At 43.7% G+C, this 16,056-nt stretch overlaps 1 protein-coding gene across 1 annotated transcript; it reads left to right on the top strand.

Moving 5' to 3' along the window:
- Nucleotides 1-1,256: 1,256 nt before the first annotated feature.
- adra2db (adrenergic, alpha-2D-, receptor b) lies at nt 1,257-2,663 on the top strand. The gene has a single exon (XM_061080007.1). The coding sequence runs from the start codon at nt 1,257-1,259 to the stop codon at nt 2,526-2,528; it is 1,272 nt and encodes a 423-aa protein (XP_060935990.1). The 3' UTR covers nt 2,529-2,663.
- Nucleotides 2,664-16,056: the final 13,393 nt, after the last annotated feature.

Genomic DNA, 16,056 nt, shown 5'->3' with positions numbered 1-16,056 from the left:
ACTGCAAATCCCATACTGACAAGCGTCCAGCAGATGCTACTTACTATATAAATAGCACTTTTTTTTCCTAATCCAAAGTGGGTGACGTGTGTCTGTTGGACAGAGCCACAGTCTGCTCATCAGCCCAAAATAAAATATTTTTTTTAATCTATATTTCAGAATGACCCTCTGACCCTGGCCATGTGTGTGTCTGCTTTCAAATCATTCCTGACTGGTAAATATCCACTGCGGCTTAATGTTATATAACTGAATCTCCAGAGCAAACAGAGCCATTCAGCAACAGGTGTCATTTCACCTTCATCTGTGCCACCACGGAACAGTTCCAGATTATAGTGTGTGACCGTGCATACAAACAAGTGTCTGCCTGCATCAGAGAGGGGGACCGTGAAAAATGTTACTCCTTATTTCGGAGATAAAGTTTAAGAGCAGATTATTTAACAGCTGCTTCTCAATTTAATAATTGTGGTCTTGTATAATTAGTACGCCTGCAGGGATGATAAAGACCAGAGAAAACTCTCGCTGGGCCGTTTTACCACTACAGGTATCACTGACTCTTAATGGCCATGTCACCCTGTATACCTCCATCATATCATGTCAGGCACGTAAAGGTTACGAAAAAACATGTTCAATGATGGGGCATTTTGTTCTGCAAAACAACATTGTGTGGGTTAACAATAGCAAACACAAGCAGCTCGAGGGCTCATCTGAAGAGAAAACACTTCTACTTGCAAAGAAATACTAAATCGGTTTCTCTCTCTCTCTCTCTCTCTCTCTCTCTCTCTCTCTCTCTCTCTCTCTCCCTCTCTCCCTCTCTTGTTGAGACATGGGTTGGTCCTCGAAGTGATGTCACTTCACTCCTGTATGGGCAGTCATTCCTCCAGCAGTGTGAACTGCAGCTCCAAAGCGATGCAGTTCACCAAAACACAAGAGCAGCATTACGCACGGCGATATTGGAGGAGTGACTTTATTCCCGGATCCTTGGATTGTAATCTCTAGTTCTTCTGAAATCTGTGATACATTTGGAACTTGCTGTGCGCGTCGGGACTATCTGGAGCAGTGAATTAGGATTGGTTATTCGTGGAGGAGCATCTGTGTCTTTCGTGGGCTACACTCTGCATTGCCCAGGAGCATTACGCACAACGCGTAATCTCCGTACGTTGGTGGGCAGCAGCTCCACGCACCCGGTCTTGTCTCTTTTGGAAAGACAACGGGTGCAAAAAAACAAACATGATACGAAGGGACAAGTTGGAGGCAGAATGGATTTAACCCAGTTAAATCTGTTGGTGGGAAACGTGTCCAACGATGAGAACAGCACGGACGCACCGCTTTCCTTTCCACACACACCGGCAGCCAGTGCAATCATCATCCTGGTGGTTATTGTGATTATTTCGGTGACCATTGTCGGGAATGTGTTGGTCATAGTAGCGGTGCTGACCAGCCGCGCTCTCCGTGCGCCACAGAACCTGTTCCTTGTCTCTCTGGCGTCCGCGGACATCCTGGTGGCCACGCTGGTCATCCCCTTCTCCCTCGCCAATGAGCTGATGGGGTACTGGTACTTTGGAAGCACTTGGTGCGCATTCTACTTGGCTCTGGACGTGCTGTTCTGCACCTCATCCATCGTGCACCTGTGCGCCATCAGCGTGGACCGCTACTGGTCCATCACGAAGGCGGTGAGCTACAACCTGAAGCGCACCCCCAAGCGCATCAAGTCCATGATCGCTGTGGTGTGGATCATATCTGCGATCATCTCCTTCCCTCCTCTCCTCATGACCAAGCACGACGAGCGGGAGTGTCTTCTGAACGATGAGACCTGGTACATCCTCTCCTCCTGCATGGTGTCCTTCTTCGCCCCGGGTCTCATCATGATCCTGGTTTACTGTAAGATCTACAAAGTGGCCAAGCAGCGCTCCTCCACCGTGTTCGTGGCCAAAAACGGTCTGGAGAGGCAGCCCTCCCAGTCCGAGACCTGCTTCGTCAGGAAGGACCAGATGGAGACTGAGAGCCCCAGCAGCCAGGACTCCTGCACCCCCCAGCAGGACCAGGGGGAGCTGGATGACATCGACCTGGAGGAGAGCTGCTGCCCGTCGGACACCAAACCGCGCAACCATCGCTTCACCAAGCGGAGGAAGGTGGAGGGGTCGGACTGCTGCCCCCCGCAGAGCTGCCGCCTGTCCTGGGCCTCGGCCCGCGCGTCGCAGCTCTACCCGGAGCAGAAGCCCCCGGCCGTGCGACCCCAGGGGGCGGCGGTCAACAAGACCAAAGTGGCCCAGATGCGGGAGAAGCGCTTCACCTTCGTGCTGGCCGTGGTGATGGGGGTGTTCGTGCTCTGCTGGTTCCCCTTCTTCTTCACCTACAGCCTCCATGCGATCTGCAGAGACAGCTGCTACGTCCCGGGCGCACTGTTCAACCTGTTCTTCTGGATTGGCTACTGCAACAGCTCCGTGAACCCCATCATATACACTATTTTCAACAGGGATTTCAGGAAAGCCTTCAAGAAAATTGTGTGCAGGACTCCCAAGCGCACGTAACTCTAGAGGAAGACAATCATTTGGCCTCTAATGCCTCAACAGTGCTGGGAAGGAATTATGTTATCAAGACTCAGTGCTCTTGGCTATAGTTCCCCTCCCGAAATCACTTTCATGTAACTATGAGAAGAAGAAAAAAATCCAGTCTTGTGTACAGATTTAAATGTTCATGAATAAAATGTCAAGTGGAGCAAAAGAAAAGAAAAGGTTAATCATCCCATTTTTATCCCACTGGAGATATGTAAAGTTTAAATGTAGGCCACTGAAAAGTTCTGCAAACATGTACTTTTGAAGCAGAAACAGCAGGTATTTGATCAGGCTGCAGCAGCAGGAGGATACTTCAGAGTGGGGATGAAATATTGTGTGTAGCTGAAACAGTAGGTGTTTAATATTGAGATCACTGGACAACCTCTTTCTCCACCATCTCATCTAAGCTTGGGAATGTGAAAGCAAGTTCCACAGAGAGAAAAAAAGAAAAGAGGAATGAAATCCTGCAGATTTAAATGTCTGGCATTGTTACATTTAAATTCAGATACATCTTGTGTTCAACTGCAGTGAAAGCTCCTTACGTCTTACCAGCGAACCCCTAAACTTACGTAAGAGTCGTAATCTCACTCCCCCACCACCGCACATCACACCAGAGACCGGAAAGCAAATGCCAAGCCCAGGCCTGCATTTGCAAAACTCTGTTGGACCAATCTGCATATTTTAATTTGAACCATATAGCTCATATTTCGCAAGTAAATATTTAAATCGTGTGGGAGCAGGATTTAACGTTGTCTCAGTGTCATGCAGGAATTTAAATGTGGGTTATGTTGTCCCACTACATTTATTTTATACTCTTTGACAAATTTCAAGTTTCTGGCCACATGAAAAAAAAACTAAAAATACTGAGTTTATATTCTAATACTTTTCTAAAAACCGAACAAAAAAAATGGTCCTGCTCCCTCCATCTTAAAACAGTATCTCTGGACACAGGTATTTCAGGTAAAGCTGAACTAAATCTCCTTGGATACAGTAAGAGAGCTTAATATCTTCAAGCCATGCCTCGGGCTATAATCCTTATAAAGCTCTACTGTAAGTCCTAAGACCTCAGGTACCCGGTAACTTTCTTCTTGTTTTAAGCATCCAGAAATGAATCACAGCAGGTGCAACTCACCAGATTACATTGAAAACTACGGCTGAGGTGGGAAAGTGAAAATGGGAAGAAGACAGCTGTTCTGTTTCCTTTATATTTATGTGGATCTGCCCACGTGCAACTAGGTGCTGCTGCAGGGAATTGTAGGAAGGCATATTCTGATCCCCTTTCGTAAAAGGATGGTCCAATGTTTCCTAAAGGAGATAACATAGGAAGCATTGAAGCTCCTTAACTTATTATTTAGAAAATAAGAACAGGTCTTTTTATGGCTTCCAGGTCATTTGACGCAGTTGGATGCCAGCTATATCACAATGTTAAATAAGTGATCCAAAAAATCCTGGATCTGCACCAAAAAATGTAATAGGTTCTTCCCTGACTAATAACCGCATCCTTCCAAGTTTTGTTATTGTCGAAAAAAGAATGGACGGGGGTCAAAATATATAAAGTAGTTTACCATGGAGACATTGGTATAAACTATATACAGGAAGAGCAGCTGTGGATGTTAGTAGAAGAGCTGCTCATCTCTGTTTTCAACACAGCCTCATTATTGTGGTGGGTTGATGCTTCAAGGATAGAAAGGGTAAAAATGTGAAATGTTGAAGACATGGTGGAGCTTCTCCGGGGAACACTCTGGTTAGTGAGGAGAAGGCTGACCAGCTCCCTGTCAGCGTATTGTCAGCATGGGGGTGCTGGGGATAAATACACTATTTATATCCTCTCAGGAATGTCTTCAAAGCAGCTCACTGGTGCCTCGCCAAAGATAATCACCCGGTTCGAGGCGTGTCACGCTTAAAACCGAGTGCTTTTTGTGGAAAGAGTGAAATGAAGCGCTCTGTTGTGAAGCCAGCTCATATTCACGAGGGTGTTGCTGGAAAAAAACCCATCGAGGGGTAACAAGAGAGAAGGTGGTTGAGCGTTTTCCTTATTCTCCCAACGGGCGCCACCATTTTATTCATGAGCGGAGTTAGACGGAGAGAGAGAAGCGGAGCCGGTGCGAGGAAGGGAAACTTTACCTCAAAGGGATTCACTAACTCTTGAAAACAAATGAAATGTCGGAGCCCATTCCACGTCACAGGGGGCGGTGGAATTAGCGCCTTCATCTTTCCCGGCTTCCGAGTGATGCTAATTGGAATGTGTGCAGCTTAATAGGATGTTATTGTTTCATGTAGCTTAATTTCTCCAGAGAGCACGGTCATCACTCTTAATGGCTGCTGCATTAGTCATGATTGGAAATGTTTACATTTGCGTTCGCATGTAATTTTCTTCCTGATGCTATACTGATTACCGTCTGACAAGACACGCATCTCCCTGGTTAAATCTCACTTCCCGATTCAATTATCTTTTTAATCAACTGCTCCATTGCAGCACGGATGGCGCTCAATGCTTTTAATTAGCTGGAGTGCTTTCCGTCACTTTCAGACATGTCCCCTCGCAAGCTTCACCTGTCTTTTGTTTCAGAATCCAAACTGAGAGACGACTTGAGTTTGACTTGTTTTCACCAGCTAGAAACCTGCACACAGGAATAAACATAGATCCCTTACAATGCGTCGCCATTCGTCGGATAAACGCCGCGCTAATTGTATCTCATCTCATTTCATCCCAGGCAAAATTAGCATTGCTTACACTCTGTTGATTCGCAGGCCTCTGAAGATTAAACTCCCATCTATTGAGCCTTTCATTCATCCCGGACTGTAAACAAAGTTGGAAACTAGTTCAGGAAGAGAAGCCTTAATGAGAGAAACAGACCAACCGGACAGAGCCCAAACATTTCCTGGTGTGGGATGCCGAAGGGAAAGCTTTATTCAGGGCCTTTTATAAATGTTAGAGAGAGAGAGAGAGGGGACTGGCCAGGGTTGGCTGCCGGCGCTATTTACAGTCTGCAGTGAGGGGAAGGCTATTTGCAGTCACAATAGTCAGAGGAGATGTTGTTATAAATGTTTCAAGATGGGTGCAGAGCGGGAAAAAACACAACAGGAGGAGAGAGAGAGAGAGAGAGAGAGAGAGAGAGAGAGAGAGAGAGAGAGAGAGAGAGAGAGAGAGAGAGAGAGAGAGCAGTTGCTTTTTTTTCCTCCTCCACATTACCTTGTTTGTCAGACACATCTGCAGGTAATTGCCTTTTTCAATTGTCTCTAACAAGATAAGGGTTGGAGGTGAGCGAGGCCAAAACCCGCGTCAATCCCAGGAAGCTGTGTTCTGGAGAAGAAGTGCCGGTTTGTCATTAGTGTAAATCAGCCGGTGTCACGTCGAAGCGAGGGCGGGACTGAGTCCACCGTCTCCAGGCCTTTTTCTAATCTATTGCCCTGTTGAACACAAACAACCAACGCATGACGCGGAGTGTCAGAGGAAATCAGACGACTGCAGCGGTAACTTAGAGTCGACAGTCAGATTACTGGCCTCTCGTGTTCTTGTCTCTGCGTCTGAACACAGGCAGATGTGTATTCTCTGCGTGTGGACCAATCAAGTGGAGATGACTCACGAACAGAGTTGACTTTAGAAAACTCAAGATCTATTTTCTTAAAACAATATTTACTCTCAAACATTGTGCGGATGCTCTGCAGCAGAGGTCGTTGTGTCTGAGTTATTATAAAAAAAACTTGCAAATTTAGAGAATTTTTTCAAAGATTTACTGTAGCTAGATATCCTGCTGTCAAAGACCTGCACTGTGGTCCAGAAACGACTAAAACACGTCCGTGAGTTGACATTTTGCATTGACTCCTATGTTTCTTCAAAGCTGTGAACATGGGTTCTGTATTTTATGTTCAGTGAATCCCACATATTCTGTCCTGCTGCTGTAAATAATGAATAATGCACCAAATACACTGAATATTAATAATACATATGTTGCTTATCCTTTAAGGGTCATGGGGGGTTAGCTCAAGCAGTGGCCAGTGTATTGCAGTTCCTATAGAGGTAAATATAATAATAATAGTAATGATTATATAACTGCTTGGTAAACATTAAACTATTTAGTAAAGTCCCCAACTGCAGTGTTCAAATTTAGCCTCTATTGTTATTTTTTAAATAAATGAAAGTAAATTATGGCTGTTTTAAAGATGCCTTCAGTAGATAGAATTGGATTTGTGGTTGAGGGCCAGAGACTAATTGGTTTTAATCTCGTCCGAGGTTTGTTGTAAATAATTAATATCAGCAGCTCATCTTTACTCCAAATAACGAAATCCCTATGAAATGATTATAACAAGGTCACTCACAACACTAAAGTACAATTTGGCCTATTTCTGTTCCTTTAACTAAAGAAGAAACTCTGGGTGTGATTGATTACTTGCCCTGTTGGAAACTTTCAGTCCCTAAAGATGTGACATCTTTCTCTATTCATTCATCTCCTCGCTTCTTCTGTTGCCTTGTTCTTCATTTTATGAATTAGCTTCACAAAAGGAGTTATTCAAAGAGAGGCTGGAGTAAACATTGTACCCCTGTCATCATTAATGAGGGCAGTGCTTGTTTATTTGAACTGTTGTGCCTCGGTTCAATGGTCCTCCACAAAATGTGCTTTGCAGTTTTAAATAATTCACTACATTGCTGACCATAGCAGGATTTTTTGCCAGATCTCTGTAGTAAATTTAAATTCACAAACGCCTCCAACAGCACAGCAACAGACGCTATAGCACAGCGCAGATGCACATATTGTAATTGTAATATGTAAGGTAAACATTGAGGTTTCTGTTATTCCCAGTGCTGTTGTTTCTCTTCACTCGTCAGTGGGAGATGTTGTGTTCATCCCCACACATTCTTTCTTATGAGATTGTGATTTCAAAGCAGTTCTTGTGGGATTAAACCGTCTCTCTTGTTTCTAGTAGGTGTTCACAAGTGATATGTAAATAAAAAACAACCATTTATGCTGCTGATTCTTTTTCCAGGGAGATTTTGTGCACTGTGTATTTGACAATGTCTGCTCGACAGTGCTGTACTTGGTGCACTCCAGCACTTACCTTGTTCCTGTGCTGAGGCAGATTACTGGAATGATATCCATCTGGACCAAAGTGCTTCTCTTTTCTCTTTCCATTCTGTCCATTTCGCACAGTGTGGCAGAGTAGCTGCACCATTAAGATCACACCTATGACCTGTAACATATGGGAAGTCCATTACGAAAAATGGACCATTAGGCAAAGGTAGGTCAATGCTTCACGGAAGAGTGACATCATAGAATAACATTATATTGTGTGTATAATAATATAAAAACTGTAGAGCTGAGCCTCCGAGGGATTACCGCTCTTCTCAAAATATGTTTTCATCCCTCCTCTTAGCGTTTACTCTTTATAAAGATGGAGGACATGCCTCTACTTCCTCCCACTATCCTAAAATGAAACAAAAATATCCCAGATACGAACGCTGCCATCTTACACATTTGGAGTCTGTGCAGAAGGGATCAGGGGATGTGTCGCCGCGGTAGTGAGGGACTGCTGGTATCCCGACCAATAATGACTCAGTCTCAGTTGTTAATAATTATGTTTTTATATCATCGAATAACTAACGAAATATAACTTAGCGGAGCCTACACAGGGTGCTCAAGATGCTTTGGCTTCACATTTGTGGAGCCTTCATATCGTCCATCTTTAAACACAGTCCGTGCTTTTGATAATTCATAATGAAGGAGTTCTGGTGCTGCCACCTGCAGCAAAACTAACAATTAGAGCTAATGGAATTTTTTTTTTCAAGAAATAATGATGGAAAATAGGAGGGAAAATATAATGAGTTTCACCTCCATAAATTGTGTGTTTTTCGTCGGTCTGGAGAGAATCAGCTTTATGCTACTTCACATCCAGCAGCACCTCTGCAACACACACTCTGTTCTTTGCGTCACTTCCAATGAGTGGGAGGGATGGGTGTAATGATGGGGGTTTAATTAGAGGGTCCCCATGCTTGTCTTTGCCTCAGGCCTCCAACATCCATGGGTACATCCCTGGGCGGGACAAAGGCAGAGAGGGTAGCACTCCGCAGCAGGAGGGTCTTTAATCATGCAGACTCAGAGTTGTATTCATGAATCCTGGATCACGGCCAACCAAGTGAGCTGCATACTGAAGGCAACAGAGCTCTCGATCTGCACTTCACGCAGAGAGCGGACTTCACCTTTAAAAGTGTCTCGTGGTTTTATCCTGCTTCAGTCATACTCATGGTTCAATCAACACTCTGTCACTTGTTGAGCAACAACAGGGACCTGCTGCTCAATGTGTTCGCCCTCGTGTGGTATGTTCCCCTCAGCCTACATCAATATCAGCAACAAAATCATCAAAAGCTAAATCTATGAGAGCTGTCAAGTTTTCGGTCTTCTGTCTTTTATTGTCAAGCACCTAAACCTGTGTGTGTTTGACTGCCTTGTGTTCATCAGCTATAACACACTGGTGCCGCTCTCCGTATCTTAGAAGATAGGGCGTTGAAGTTATTGAACCAAGAGGATTATTTACTTTTACCTCTGTCCCTAAAAGCAGGATCAAATTCACATTCCTCAGAGAATTGGTGGAACCAATTTAGAAGCAGGAGGAATGTGTGTACATGTACCTTCCGTTCTTTCAGCACCTTTCAGCTTATTATTTTGGGTTTTCATGTTCTATATAAAGGTGCACTCTAATCAACCTTACTTTCAGTGAAAGACTACATAAATATCATCATTCCAGCTCTGACAGGCAGAGAGACAGAGTAAGCAATGTGCTGGTGAATATATTACAGAGTTTAGCAGCTGAAGAAGCAGCTATTTCCCCAAGGAGATGATGTGAAAACCGAGCAAGGGGGGGGGGGGGGGGGGGAGTAAAGTGGACTTCATGTGCATTCATCAGGTGGCCGTGAACGGGACTCAGAATAAATCTTCATGTTGTTCTAAACCCGCTGGTATTGCAAAGAGGCAACTGCAAACACCTTCTCTATATGAGCATTATAATGTGACAATATTGCTGTGTGTCAGTGTTGTGTTTACATGTTGCACTTTCCCAGGGGAGCAAAAGAAGGAATGGTGTGAATTTTCCAGTTGGTGTTGTTGATGCAGATGCAGACAGTTACAATAATAGATGATAAACACCCGTGAGAATCATATCTGTATAAGAATATTAAGATATAATATGTATATCACTAGAAAATAAGTCCATAAACTCAATTCAAAACTTTAATAATGAAAGATACATTTGTATATTTCTAACTCATACTAGTGTATGGTTTATGAGATAAATAATCAAGTTCAGGGATTGTGATGACGCAAAGATGTTTTTTTTTTTGGATTGTTTTTATGAACCAACGACATTTTAAATATTATCTTAATGCAAACTTTCCGTCTATTTGAAGACTGTAAAAAAAGATAGATTAGAAGCGGACGAGGCAGCTGGTGGGACAGGAAGTGGAGGGAGATGTGGGAAGGGGTGGAGACGGGGTCCCTCGGCCCTGACCCCCGCCTCAGTGACCCCGAGCTGACCGTGACACAAATGAGGCCTGACACTCGTTACACAAGACAATCAACCAGCAAAGATTTGGCTGTGGCTGCGTCAGTCGCTAATTCATCATCTACGAGCCTGACAAGGACGCTACGTGCTGTTTTAAAACCGTTCTAATCCAGATTGTGGGACATTTACTCAACTTTCGCCCCCTGCCCACCATTCCCCGAGGAGCCACCCGGTTCACCCCCACATACAACCTTAAAGTTAAGATATGACATTCCTTTTGGGCCTGCAACCTGCCCACAACCAGCCCCGCTTATTGGAAGGAGAATAATTCTGTCTTTCATCCCATCTTCTCTTTTATCTCATTCCCAAGGACAACAGGAAGTAATAAATCAAAGCAAGGGGCTTATTGAAGGCGATTGCTGAGGAGAGAACAGCTGTGCATGATAGCGGCCCCTCACATGTAATGGATTCCATTGCGGCATTAAACCAAATCAAAAGGGATAACACAGAAGTAATGAAACATTAGCTGATGAGACCCTGAGGAAATAGACCAATGTCCCGTGGAGAATAAAACACAAACCAACTCAACAATGTTTAGAGCAGGTTTATTTTTAATTGGCCTTGACCTTTATGTACTGAATCCAATTGCATCCATTTCTCTTAGACCATTTGCTCTATTGCCTCGGTCAACTGTGGAACTGATTCTAGCGAATCAAATGTAAAAAAATAAAAATGAATAAATAGAATGAATAATTTCTAATTTCTAACTCAAATTATTTTTACAAAAGTATCCTTAAGATGACACATTGTATACAATTAGATGTCCATGTCTTATCTGATTATAAACCAGGTGTGTTATATAAATACTGTGAAAAACACTTGATGTAAGGAGAAATTCACACAGACAGATATTGTAGAAACTATGCCACATTCGGCATAACTTTGAAAGTCGTCAGATCGGATTTAAAAAGAACTTAAACAACACAACATCAAGCAATCATTCCATTGCTGACTGATTAAGCTACAAGACAGAAAACATCATCACACGAGGGAAAGTAGTGGAGTTTCACCGAGCTACATCAGTAGGCTACCTTCCATTACCTGTGGCTGGCATAGGTGTGTGTCACACAGGCAGCAAATCAGAAGAGACACCTGCATAATGTCCAGTTCCTTAGAGTTCCAGGGAGAAGTGTGAGTGAGGAGGTGGAGTGAAATATGAGATGTTTTTCGACACGTAGAAGATGAAATATATATATTATTACGGACATCAAAACTCAAAGCCTAAAATATGGGGTCGTATATATATTTTACATAACATCAATATATAAAGAATGTGTTCAGATTCAGCTTTCATCATCAAAGGAGAAACTTTCCTTTTAATCATATTTCTGTCTAAAGTCCCAGTGCATACCAAGGTCATTCGGTACAGAAGAGATACAAATAATACTTTTGGGCCGAGTAACTAAACGCTGATGGAATTTAAACTCTGACCCACACTGCACATTTATCAGGGTGTAGACTTCTAAGAGTTATCACTTTGCACTTGGCGAGCTCTCCGAGAGGTGATTCATGTTCATCAGATAACCACCTCTGCAGATCAAGCAGTAAACTCTAAACTAATAGAAATCTGGTATTTGAAGGTTAAGCAGGGATCTCTGATGTTCAGCAGCTCATTAAAGGAGCTTTTTGTACATGTTCTCTGCTGTGGAACATGGTTGCTTGTGGGGGGTGGAAGGAGTCAATGGTCGCTTTTGGTTTTGTTTACTAGACGGCTGGCTACAAAATAGGCTTATGCTCTCTGAGCAGCGCGACTTCTTCAGGGGGCAGACAGGATGCTTCGCTGACTCACTATCGATTGTGACAGGACTGAAGCCCAAAAAGAGGAAGATCAGAAAGTATTTAAAGAAGACATTTTCAAGTGTTGCTTGTGACACCCACCCACCCACCCACCCACCCGCACACCCGCACACAAACACACGCCATCTGTCAGATTGTGTGCTCTGTAACAAATACATGTTATACACAACATGTGTGTTCATACTTGCTTGAATAAGACACTGTACCAATTTAACTTCCCTGTGTCTCATGCCATTCTCAGACATTAACACTAGAAAATGTCTGGAAAATTCAGGTGAGGGCCGGAGTGGAGTCTGGGTAAAGCGCGCCGGAGACAAATTAAAACATACACACATATGAATTACGATGCGGATATCACGTGTTCTTTTTTACAGCACATGGACAGCAGCATCGGCCCTTATCATCAAAAGCATTAGAATCTCATTGCAAGTTGACATCTTTGATAGCATATTTGTATCCCATCTGATTTTGGGAGCGTTAAGTTTTGAAGCTTTCAGTGGCAACTGCATTTATCAGTGACTCCAAAGCTCAACAGCAGCTTAGCAGCAGCTGAACGCCTGCAGCACATCTGTGTTGAAGTGCGTCTCTGCTGTGAGAGAGCTTCAGTGACGCAGCCTGCTCCGTCTCTGAGCGGGAAATGAAATCTGCGTGCAGTCATGTTACAGTTAAGGAGGAGTGGACATTCTCCATAAGGACATTTGGCACTCTGAATATGGGAAGTCTTGCCTTGTTTAGGCCCTCAAACATGAATTCTCATCAGACCTGAGGGTTGTCCAGATGTTTGTGTGTGGGTGTCAACCATGTTATCCCGAGAAATTAGCTATAGGCGCAGCGTGATAGATGTCAATTTTGCATATATCACGTCTTTATATGGATTTTGTAATCTCAACGTGTGAGGCATTCAGGGGTTTGAGTGAAAAGGTTTTGAGTATCGTGTGTGTATCATTAAAATCTGACTTCTTCATCTCTCTCCTGGAAAGTGGTGCTCTCTCCCAGCAGTGCACTTGAACACGTCTCCCAGCAGCCCACCGGGCGCTCACAAGCAGATGGAACTCAGCTTAGCTTTTTATCCACAAAAATGCAGTTTATTATGTGTGAGAGCCACAGTCTGTGTTTTGTGTCGGCAGCCTGCAGAGCACTGGGGGCTTAGACGTCACGCTGGCACAATCACTCTGCTCCTGAGTGTCATCAGGGACAGTGCAGCCAGGTGAAGAGCAGGGCACGATCAATGCTCCTTTCAACTGTAGACACATTTACATGGACACCAATATAAGAACCACTTACTCCATCCAGTCTGAATAAGACACCGTTGTGGAAACAGCTTTTACTGATGACCTTAACCCAAATAAGGCCACGGGGGAGTATCCAGGTCTGGGTCGCATCGTGAAGACATTCATACGTCTGAGGTTCGTTTTAACACCTGGATGTCTGGATCATGGTCTCAGCCGAGGTTCAAGTTGTTCCCATTTTATCGGGTTGGCTTTGGTTTCACTCTGCACTTAAGGGATCTGAACATGTGACATCCGTTCATCTTGTCGTCACAACCTAATAATTCATATTATTTATATTGTCAGTGTGATATAATGATGGTACCACTACCCCCATCAGCAACTTCAGGTGCACGTCTCCACACTAGTCCAAATTAAACAAATAAACGTCCTTGTCAGTCACACATCTCGTCGGAGGTTAAGTATGTGAGCAATTCAGCGAGCCGCTTCTTTTTCTTCTTCGGATGTTTTATGGCGTCTCAACTTCCTGAAATCACTCTGAAAGTCTGAACAATCCTAAAAAGGTGTTTGCACACTGCAAATGACCCAAAAGGATCCTCACCAACATTCTGAGCTGGACCAGGGTCCAAGGCACCTTACACACCTGCTTTTGTAGGTTCACACTAAACCGAAAAGTCTTAATTAAAGTAAAACATCCTAACAGAGTTTTCACAGCATTTTGCGACACAACATGTTTGCTTGGTGTCCTAATGAGGCCCTGCTTTGAAAGTTAATGAGAATATGAACCATGCAAACATCATAATCAAAATGAAGAGCTATAGGTAAACAGTCTGAATGTTGCTGTCTATTTAAACGTAGTGTGTGCCTAATGAAATCTGAAGCTTGCTAGTCCCCAAATGCTCTTGCTGAATCCTTTCTGCCCATCAGCCTTCTTTATCACATAAATCTTTCATACTCTTCATCTTTTATGCAAATTCTCCTCTTTTATCTCTGCTTTCACAGTAAAGCACTGTGGCTCTGGTGCAATGCTTTTTAAGATGTAATCTTAAAATGGTACTCGGCTGCACCTCCGTCACCTACATCACTTTCAATCTTTTAAACAGTGTCAATGTGTTCTTCCGACTCCTCCTTATCTTAATATCCTTTCTTTTATCTCCCATTTCAGTTAAATAAGCAAAAGGGCCTTTCGCTGACTCGCTGTTTAACATTTTGCTTAAACGAGCACTTATCTGTCATCCGTGCTTTGATGTATCATTTCCAACTAGGCAACACGTTTCCGTATGCAGTCACTCTCGACTCCTGCCCACGGAACAATCAAGCCAAATGAGCCCATAAACAGACCCTGACATGCAAGCTGTCGCCCGACGGACATTTGGCTCTGCCAGTGCTCATTTGAGGCCGAGTTAGGGGAGAATATGCATGTGCGCTCAAACACACACACACACACATAACACACTCATATGGACTTACACTCGCTCAATTAGAGCCTGTCAGTGTCATTCCTCATTGGAAACCAAACCAGGTAGGTTCCTCATGCATTAACCATTGGACATCACAGCCAGGCCACAGTGCAACAGGAACCTGTCAATTAAAATGGATTAATTCTCCTCAATGGGCGCCTACTTCAGCCCAGAAAAAGAGGGGAAGCGGGAGGTTAGAAGAAGAGTGCTAAGGTGAACAAGAAGGGGACAACTCAGGAGGAGGGGAGGACAGTGTTTTCACAGGATGTCATCACAAGTACGTGCAGAGGGATTAGACGTTATTCACCAAGCGACAGACGCACAGAGTGACTGCATGAACCAGTGAGGCTGCTGTTAGTCAGTGTCTGTTGTGGACTTTCATACATATTCACGGTGACTGTTCAGTGCTGAGTGCAAGCTGGAAATGACTCCTGTTGGGACTGTCATGGCAACCTCTGACCACCACCCGCCATTCTGTCACCTCCCTCCTCTCCATAATGTGTAATGAGCACCCAAGAGAGTAACCCATTCATTTCAATGGAAAATACGCCAATATGTCAGCCCTAACGACATCAGAATCTGAGACTTTCTCTGGATCACTACCTGCAAGAAAAACAATATCCCACACAGGCTTTGAGACAATCGGACGTTATCGTTTAAATTATAAATGGCCATATCCGTTACTGTTGACATCCTGGACACACAGGTCTACGCAGCTATTCTTATTAGGACACTGCATTGTGGACACCAAAATCAAAACGTTATTCCTAACACTAACCATAACCCACTTTCCTCAACCACAACCTCAGAGATGATGTTTTGCTCATCACGACTAGGCTTTGGTCCCCATGTGGTCTGCTGTTTATGCCGGAAAGGTTCCTGTAGAGGTGAAAACGAAAGACACTCACACAACCTTACGATCTGGGAAATGAGTGGGAGTGGACCAGGAAATAAAAGAAAGTCATGTTCAATGTGACTGAGGTTTTATTTTTTCTAAGGGAAGGAATCTAAGATCTTCACCTTTAACTTTGGCTTTATCAACATCCAGAAATCACCATTTTACTCAAAATGAATGAAAACCCGGCTGTTACACCCACTCTAACTGATCCCAGGTCATTCTGTAATGTTGATTTAAAGTCTTGGACCAGTGTTTGCTCATACCAGAAGATATTTAGCAATTGCCTGCATTCAGAGGATTAGCAGGACTTAAGTCATTTAAGTTCCTCAAACCGTAGAATCGTCAGAAAAATAACCATGCATCAAAAATGACATTTCCAGGTTGTTAAAACCTGCTAAAGATGTGAAAACAGTCTCATCAATGATATGTTGCCTCTTGAGTATATTCTAGAATACAGGATACACATCCGAAGAAGGTTGCGAGTCCTCTTGGAAAGTCTCATGGAAAATATACAAGTGAGACCATGTGTGAAGACTGACGGAAAAGGTTCACAGAAAGTGACTGAG

The sequence above is a fragment of the Limanda limanda genome, chromosome 10, assembly GCF_963576545.1.
Source record: "Limanda limanda chromosome 10, fLimLim1.1, whole genome shotgun sequence".
Lineage (NCBI taxonomy): Eukaryota > Metazoa > Chordata > Actinopteri > Pleuronectiformes > Pleuronectidae > Limanda > Limanda limanda.
Note: the sequence above shows the minus strand (reverse complement) of the source record. Positions and strands in the feature narration are given on the sequence as shown.

Bases quoted from the DNA above. Each gene is read 5' to 3' on its own strand.
- adra2db (XM_061080007.1), top strand. From the start codon at position 1,257: ATGGATTTAACCCAGTTAAATCTGTTGGTGGGAAACGTGTCCAACGAT.